General features: G+C 51.7%; 1 protein-coding gene across 2 annotated transcripts; it reads left to right on the top strand.

The window, feature by feature from the left end:
- The first annotated feature begins 283 nt into the window (after nucleotides 1–283).
- On the top strand, nucleotides 284–7890 carry EMX2 (empty spiracles homeobox 2). 2 transcript variants are annotated; one of them, XM_054072238.1, is made up of 4 exons: nucleotides 284–422; nucleotides 1085–1565; nucleotides 3461–3645; nucleotides 6955–7890. In XM_054072238.1, the coding sequence occupies exons 2-4, from the start codon at nucleotides 1175–1177 to the stop codon at nucleotides 7120–7122; spliced, it is 744 nt and encodes a 247-aa protein (XP_053928213.1). In that variant the 5' UTR covers nucleotides 284–422; nucleotides 1085–1174; the 3' UTR covers nucleotides 7123–7890. The 2 variants fall into 2 exon arrangements, with proteins under 2 accessions (XP_053928213.1, XP_009568859.1); XM_009570564.2 differs by lacking the exon at nucleotides 284–422 and having other exon boundaries at nucleotides 899–1565.
- Nucleotides 7891–8800: the final 910 nt, after the last annotated feature.

Raw genomic sequence — 8800 nt, 5'->3', positions numbered from 1 at the left:
GATCCTTAACTACCAATAAACAGTAAGCACCAGCCAAGAGTATTAGGATGTGATCATAATTATTCTGCGGTCCCAGCCAATGGGAGGAGGAGAACTCAGCCCTAAAATCATCCCCAGACGCGGAGGTAATCGCGAAAATCCGGACAAGGCCGGAATTGAGGACTCGCTCCCCCGTCCCGTCTGCGAGCGCCCGGCGGGTCCCGCGGGGGCAGAATGCAGCCGCGCTCCGCTTTGTTTTCCGCACCGCGCCGTGCGGGGAGCGCCCAGGAGCCACGGGGGGAATGAGAAAACAAAGTTAGGAGGAGGAGGAGGAGGAGGAGGAGGAGGGCGAGCCGTTCTCTCGTCGCGACGAACCCCTTTTTCCCAAGCCGGGCACCTCTCCTGGACACCCCCTTTTTCCCCCCCTCCGGGGGCTGCTCAAGGTAACCTCGCCGGGCTGAGAGCTCCCGAGAGGTGGCGGGGAGAGGGGTGGCGGGGAGAAGGGGTGTCACGCCCCGACCCGCACCCCAGCGGGAGATGCGGTGCCCCCCTCCCCCCGTCCTACCGTGGTCCTCGCAGGAGCGGCGCGGGGCGCTGCGCGGGTGAGGCTGCGCGCGCTCCCCCCGCTCTGCGCGCTCCCGCCGCGCTCCGATCCGCGCTCCATCCCTCCCGATGGCTCTGCCCGGCGCTCGCCTCCCCTCTGACGCACTTTAAAGAGTCTCCCCCTTCAACCTCAAGGCGAGTAATAGCGACCAATCATCAAGCCATTTACCAGGCTTCAGAGGAAGCTGTTTATGTGATCCCAGCACTAATTAGGCTCATGAACTAACAAATCGTTTGCACAACTTGTGAAGGGGCCGATCACATCCATGGATTGTCTTTGGACTTAGGGAAGGGGGGGCGGGGGGGGGGGGGGGCGACCGCCTTTTCCTTGCAGGAGGGAAACTTCTCCCAGCAACTTTTTTTTTTTCCTCTGTGTGCGCTCGCGTGTGTGTGTGTGTGTGTGTGAGTGTGTGCGTCTCCCTTTTGGGTACCGCTGGCTGCCGCTGCCTCCTTTTTTCCTCCAGCCCCTGTCTATTTATGTGTGTATCTATCCCTCCTCAAGTCACTCCCTGCTGCAAACTCCCCCGGATCGCCTCCCGCGCACCAGAGAGAGCCAGGCACAGATTTGGTCGGGGATTCTCGCCGCGGCAGCATGTTTCAGCCCACACCCAAGCGGTGTTTCACCATCGAGTCGCTGGTGGCCAAAGACAGCCCCTTGCCCGCGTCTCGCTCCGAGGATCCTATCCGGCCGGCGGCGCTGAGCTATGCCAATTCCAGCCCGATGAACCCTTTTCTCAACAGCTTCCACTCCACTGGCAGGGGGGTCTACTCCAATCCGGACTTGGTCTTTGCAGAGGCCGTCTCCCACCCGCCTAACCCGGCCGTGCCGGTGCATCCCGTGCCCCCTCCCCACGCCCTGGCCGCCCACCCGCTGCCCGCTTCGCACTCCACGCACCCGCTCTTCGCCTCGCAGCAAAGGGACCCCTCCACCTTCTACCCCTGGTTAATACACCGCTACCGGTACCTGGGACACAGGTTTCAAGGTACGTACAACTTTTATTCTTCCTCCCATCCCACCCTCGCCGTCTCCCCGAGCGGTCCCTGAGTGCTCAGCTCAGTCCAACCGAGGTTCTTTTCTCCCCTCTTTCCCCGTCCGCAGAAACCCGAGAAGCTGTCAGAGTGGGACTTGGGTTTGGGTTCGCTTTGCTGCTTTTTCCCGGTTTGTTTTGGTTTCCTAAAGGCAAGGCCGGACGGGACTTCTGCGGTTTTCTCGCCCGGATTAAAAGCGAGGGGGGGGGGAAGTGTTTTTTCTTTTTTTTCTCTATTTTTTCTTTTTTTTTCTCTATTTTTTCTTTTTTTTTTCTTTTTCCCCCCTTTTTAATCTTTTTTTTCTTTTTTTTTCTTTTTTTTACTCTTTTTCTCTTTTTTTCTTTTTTTCCTCCTTTTTTTTTTTTTGTGTGTCGGTGGCTTCAAAGCTCCTGAGGAGCCCCTGAAGTAAACCACCCTGCATGAAAAAAAAAAAGGGGGGGGGGGGAGAATGCGAGCTCTTTAGGCTCCGTCGGGAAACCGGCGCCTCGAAAACCTTGCTCCCCTTCTTCTTAGCGGGGACAGGGAAAAACGAAACGAACCTCAGAGAAAGGAGAAGGGCGGGGGGGGGAAAAAAACAATCCCAGAGCTAAAGCAGAGAGTGCGGAGCAGAGTGAGGGTTGGGGACAGGCGGGGCGACTCCGGCCGTACGGGCAGGGACGGGGCTGCCAAGAGATTAATAACCGGCTGGAGGAAAAGAACCAAATCCAATGGCACACAATCAATAAAATCCCCCTTTCTTTAACCCTTTGCAACCGGCAGCGTCTTCTCCGAAAGGGGAGCAAATTTCTCCCGTCATGGGAAGAAACTCCTGCCTATTTCGTTATAAAAACAGCAAAAAAAATTTAATATAAAAATAAAAATCCCTCCGCTCGGAGGGATCCATTTGCTTTTAAATTTTTTTTTTCCGGCGTTTTTATTTATTATTTCTGAAAGAAAAGAGACCACCTGCGATATCCAATTTCCCGGCCTTCTGCAACCGGGTTGGAAAAGCAGTGCCTCTCTCCGAAGCCAGGCAGAAAGAGAGAGATACAAACCGGATTATTACCCACTCAGAATGAAATTACAGGTTTCGCTCACCAAATTATTTGTCGCAGTCATCAGGCGATTGGTAAAGAGCGGTAGATGAAAGGCGGAAATGTCCTGGTGTTGAGCCACAGCCTGATTTCCAACACACCCTCCTCTAACAACGATTTTTAATGCGCTTATCGAGAGAGACCCTCGGTGCCTTTCCCGTCTTGGAAGGACCGACCCGGAGAAGGAGCGCAGAGGCAGCTCGGAGGGAGGAACCCACCCCAAGCCCCCCTTCCAGCGGCTGCGATGGCCGCCCCGTGCCTTTCCCTAAGTTTGTTTCCCTATTTTTCCCTCCGTTCCCGGCTCGGGAGCACCCGCTGCGGGGAGCACACGGGAATGGGAACGGGAGAGGAAAGGCCCAGGGTTGGATTGTTGGGCGAGGGAAGCTGGGAAAGGCCGGGAAGAGGGCAGGAGGCTCCCCCGGCAGCGAAGGGAGCAAAGAGCCGAGAGCCCCGGGAAGATGTAGGGGTGGGCAGGGAAAGGGGGAGCCGCGGGGTGCAGAGCAGGCACCGCAGCCGGGCTTTGGCTCCATCCTTTCGCCTTTTTCCCCCTCCTCTGTAGTTTGTGTCTTAACATTTGATTTTTCTCCCATTCTTCTTCCCCTGCTCATTCCCTCCACCTATTTATGGCAGCAAAAAAAAAATCACAAATAAAACCAGCGTTGAAAATAAAAAAGAAACTCTAATGAGATTTCTCCCGCGGCTGATGGTGGGAGATACAAATTCTTGTGCGTTTAGGGAAGGTGCTTTGCTAATCTCTCTTTTACCCTCTTGCCCAGGGAATGAAACCAGCCCGGAGAGCTTCCTATTGCACAATGCACTGGCCAGGAAACCCAAACGGATCCGTACAGCTTTCTCCCCATCCCAATTACTGAGACTGGAACATGCCTTTGAGAAGAACCATTATGTAGTAGGAGCAGAAAGAAAACAGCTGGCACACAGCCTCAGCCTCACGGAAACTCAGGTAAGGGGGAAGCAGGGAGCGGGCAGCTGGGAAAGAGAAAATATTGGGATCTCCTTGGGAAAACCCACCCGGGAGATGCTGTGGGGGGGGAAAAAAAAATACAGACAAATTTAAGGGTTATTTAGGCCTCCAGCCACGAGCTGGTGAAGCAGAGTGAGGGGTGTCCGCTTGCCTGGGGGTAATAAACCCCTTTCTCGGCTTCTCTCTCGGGAAGCCGCGGGGCAGCGTTTGGGTCTCCCCGCAGAGACCCCGTCGGGAAGGGGACGGCGGGATTTGCGTCCTCGCCTTCGCAGGCTCTGCTCATCCTTTTTTTTTTCGGGACTGGAAAGTTGAAATGTCCTCGGGAAGCAGTTGGAATGTCAGGGGCAAAGCTCCTGCTCCAAAAGGCAGCGGGGAGAACCCCCGCTACGGCAGGAATACCCTTTTTTTTTGGATGATTTTCCACTCGTTCCTCGCCCCGCGGAGGTGAGGAGCCGCTTCAGGAGGGCAGAAAGCGATAAAAACACAAGCAGATAAATTATTATCTACGAGGAATCGCCACTTTCTCTCCCCATCACCGCCCCCCGGGGACGATTTCGGTCGCTTCTTTTCCAGGAGGTCCCTCCTCGGGTTATCCCGGGATGAGGGTCCCGGTGGGTACCGCGACCCGCGGAGAGGATGAGGGAGAGCGGGGATGGGCGCAGGGACTCCCCTCGACGGGGGCGACCCACGGCCGCCAGGTTTTCCACGCGTTTTTCTCCTCGTTTGTACAAAGGCTGAAGGTTTTTTTTGATTTGTTTTTTTTTTTTTTTGGGGGGGGAGGGCTTAGCGGTTGTTGTTGTGTCGGGCTTTTGTTTTGTGCCCTTCCAGGAGATTGGTGGAGAGAGGGCTCCAGATGGGGATTGTCTTTGCTACAGTATGTGGCACTGTACTTTAAAAAAAAAAAAAACCCCAAAATACTCAGCCGCAGCCCAGTTCAAAGTTCCCAGTAAACACAGCGTTCTCTGGGCGGATTAAGTTGTAACACTTTTTTTTTTGTTTCTTTTTTTTTTTTCTTTTTTTTTTAACTCCTTTTCGTGGGGGGAAGCAATAAAGAGGTTGGTGCTTTTGTTTTAAAATGTCTCCCTAACAAAACAATAAAAAGGGATCGCCACTTTTATGAGGTTCTCCGAACAAGGGACCGGTCACAGGCTTATTTCCACTGGAAAAGCTGTATTTAAGGTGGTCTTTGTACTGCTTGATTCCGAAGCTGGTTGGGGTCTTTTGTCCGGATGTCAAACCCCCAGTCCCCTACAAATGAGCTCCCTTTTGGGAGATCAGCGTGCAGAAATGAACCGTCCTCCCCTTCAATTAGCAAACTAAAAGCAAATTAAACTCACCCCTTGTTCCCCGCTCAGCTTTTTAATGGGGGGAACTTTTGGAGAATATGAAAATGCAGCAGAGATGTGTGTCCGGCCAGGCAGGTCTCTCTTCTGAAGAGGCAGCGAAGCGGGTTAAACCAGCTTATTAAAATGCTCCAGTTCCCTTTTCCCCCCTTCCCGGGGCCTTTATCAGGCACTTTCAGACAGAACCAGAGTTTAAACTGCTTTAAAAAAAAAAAGAAAGAAAAAAAAAAAGATGTTTACCTTTGGCCGCTACGAGGAGTGTGGCCAACCCTGGAGATAGCTCCCAGATCAATACTATCTGTAATTAAAGCTCTGAAGTCAGCTGCCGGATGCTTAAGTCAGATTTATTCGGCGCTGAACAAATTCAGAGGGATATTTACAACGGCACTTGCGGGGTTCTCTTCCCCCCGCGATCGCTCCTGGACGGAGCGTCCCGGGGAGGCGCTGCGGGCACCGCCGGGCCCTTCCCATTAAAAACTTCTTCTTTAATTTTATTGTCTTTTCCCCTCGTTTCGGGCCTTTTTCTTTCATTATATTCACTCCCCCCTCTCATTTCTGGCTTTTTTCTTTCGTTTTCGTCACTTTTTCGTCATTTCAGGCCTTTTTTTTTTAAATTTTATTCTCTTTTCCCCTAATTTCTGTCCTTTTTCTTTCATTTTATTCACTCTTTCCTTATTTCGGACTTTTTTCCCCCATTTTATTCTCGGTTTTTTCCGCATTTCTGACCTTTTTCTGTCATTTTATTCACTTTTTCCTCATTTCTGTCCCTTTTGTTTCATTTTACTCCCTTTTTCCAAGAGAAAAACCTCCCGCTCTGCCACCCTCCGATCCCGCTGGGAAGGACGAAGCCCCCACTCTGTTTTTGACCGGGGGTACGTTTCGGGGGGGCTCCTCGCAGCCCCCCCAATCGCATTCCCGATGTTTGAGGCCGGGGGTAACAAGAGGCGCCCCAGTCTGCTTTCCCCCCCCGCGCGCTCCCTTATCCCCTGGTGGGAAGTGCGCGCGGTTCACCCGTGCGCGGGATTTGCGCGTCCTCGCGCCAGGTGCGCAGCCTGGGAGCCGCTGTGACTGTGCCTTTCCCGGAGGGAATAAGGGGGGACGCGAGGTCTGGATCCGTTGTCCCTCTCTGGGCTCAGCAGTGGGGCAGGGATGGAGCAGGCAGGGAATGGTATAGGCAGGGAATGATGCAGGCAGGGAATGGAGCAGGCAGGGATGGAGCAGGGAATGGTGCAGGCAGGGAATGATGCAGGCAGGGAATTATGTAGACAGGGATGGAGCAGGCAGGGATGGAGCAGGGAATGGTGCAGGCAGGGATGGAGCAGGGAATGGTGCAGGCAGGGAATGATGCAGGCAGGGATGGAGCAGGGAATGGTGCAGGGAATGGTGCAGGCAGGGAATGATGCAGGCAGGGATGGAGCAGGGAATGGTGCAGGGAATGGTGCAGGCAGGGAATAATGCAGGCAGGGAATTATGTAGACAGGGATGGAGCAGGCAGGGATAGAGCAGGGAATGGTGCAGGCAGGGATGGAGCAGGGAATGGTGCAGGCAGGGAGCAGTGCAGGCAGGGAATGGTACAGGCAGGGATCAATAAGGCAGGGAATGGTGTAGGCAGGGATGGAGCAGGCAGGGAATGGTACGGGCAGGGATCACTCAGGCAGGATTGGAGCAGGGAATGGTGCAGGCAGGGATCAGTAAGGCAGGGAATGGTGAAGATGGGGCACAGCAGACACAGGACATGGAGCAAGGCACGGTGCAGGCAGGACACTGTGCAGGCAGGGAATGGTGCAGGCAGGGAATGGAGCAGGCAGGACAGGAAGCAAGGCACGGAGCAGGCAGGATAGGGAGTAAGCAGGCACAGAGCCATTAGGACACGGTCCGGGCAGGGCAGGGAGCAGGCAGAGCCCCTCGGCAGCGTCGGACTAACGCGGTGCCTCTCGTCCCGCAGGTAAAAGTGTGGTTTCAGAACAGAAGAACAAAGTTCAAGCGGCAAAAGTTGGAAGAGGAAGGTTCAGACTCACAACAGAAGAAAAAAGGGACTCATCACATTAACCGGTGGAGAATCGCCACCAAACAAGCCAGTCCAGAGGAAATCGACGTCACGTCGGACGATTAAAAAACTGGCACTTTTGGACTTTTGAAAGCCAGGCATCCCACCAAGAGAAAGTGTTAGAGGCTCACAACCCCCCCGCGGCGGGGAAGGGACACGAAGATCTTCATCACCACTGCGATTCCCGCCTGGAAGGGCAGCCGGGAGCCAGCGAGGGCGAGCCCGGAGAGGTTCGGACTGGGGCACTGCCGGCACCGCTCTGCCAAGGGGGCAGCTGGCAATGGCAGCCAAACCACCGGGACGAGATGATTGACAGGTATTCCGTTTCTCGCAGTCCACTTTTAAAAGCATAACGTCAAAAGAAAAAAAAAAAAAAAGTAAAAAAAAAAAATTATTATTGGAGGAAAAAAAAAAAACTCTTGAAAAAAAAAAAGAAACAAAAAAAACCCCAAACCAAACCAGAAAAATTGCCACCTTACAGGACATTTTGCACTTCACAGGTTTTTTCCGTCTTTGAAAGAGAAATTTCCATAAGCAGCCAAACCCCACACCTGTTTCAGAAACTTGAATTGCATGTGTAAAAAAAAAAAAAAGAAAAAAAGAAAAAAAAAAGGAAAAAAAAAAAAGGAAAAAAATTACCCTGGTTCCTAAAGACAGAAACGAATTGTAATTTTTTTTCCCTTTAAGACAGGTTCTGTGTGCTTTTTAATTTTATTTTACGAGAAATGTGCAGTCTGTAAACATTTTATGATAACTTCTGGCGTCAAAGTGTTTGTGAAAGCTAAATGAAGTAGCAGTAACAAAGCATAGTGTTCCTTCCGGATGGACAAACACGGTGGGGCAGGGGAGGGACGGGAGGGCAGGGAGGGTGGGGGTGGTCATACCTTTTGCTGCCAAAAAAAAAAAAATCATATGAAATTATTCCCCCCCCTCCCCTTCCCCCCAATTTTATCCCCATTGCAAACCCGGATGATTATTATTTTTAAAGATGAATAAAGCTCAAACCCAGCCGCCAGGTTTGGCGGTGGGGACATCTCCCAGGTTGGGAGGATCCACAGAAAAGGGACTTAAAATCGAGGATTTTTTTTTTTTAATTATTATTATTTTTTTTTTTTTCTAATGGCCATTTTCATTGGGGCAATTTTCAAGCACTGACCTTATAATATTCCGAGATCATAGAGCTACTAAAAAAAAAAAGTGACAAATGTTTCCTTCATGTCTCCTATACCAGAATGTAAATATTTTTGTGTTTTGTGTTTAATTTGTTAGAATTCTAACACACTATATACTTCCAAGAAGTATGTCATTGTCAATATTTTGTCAATAAAGATTTATCAATATGCCCTAATTTTTTTTTTTTAAGTAATATATTTTCCCCCCTTCTCTCCCTAAAATTCTGGGAAAGCGGGAATTCCTCCCTTTTCCCCCCTTGTTTTTTTCGCTGCTGAACCCCCCGCGCTCCCTCAGCCGCGCATTCCTGCGGCCGCGTTTCTCTAATGAATTCCCTGCCGCTTAAATAGACCTCTAAATATAAACCGCAAAGCCCCACTTGCTGGAAAGAAATACCTTTAAAAAACACCCAAACAACGATAAAACCCAACCCCGGGCAGCAAGGGGAGAACCCGAGGGTGAAACCGATGCGCAGAGCCGCTCCGGCCGGCAGAGGGGTTTGCTTGGCAAAAGCATCTCTTTGGGTTTTCTTTATTTATTTTGCTTTTCTTGCCCGTTTTCCCCCCCCTCCTCC

This window comes from Cuculus canorus, chromosome 7 (assembly GCF_017976375.1).
Source record: "Cuculus canorus isolate bCucCan1 chromosome 7, bCucCan1.pri, whole genome shotgun sequence".
Lineage (NCBI taxonomy): Eukaryota > Metazoa > Chordata > Aves > Cuculiformes > Cuculidae > Cuculus > Cuculus canorus.
Note: the sequence above shows the minus strand (reverse complement) of the source record. Positions and strands in the feature narration are given on the sequence as shown.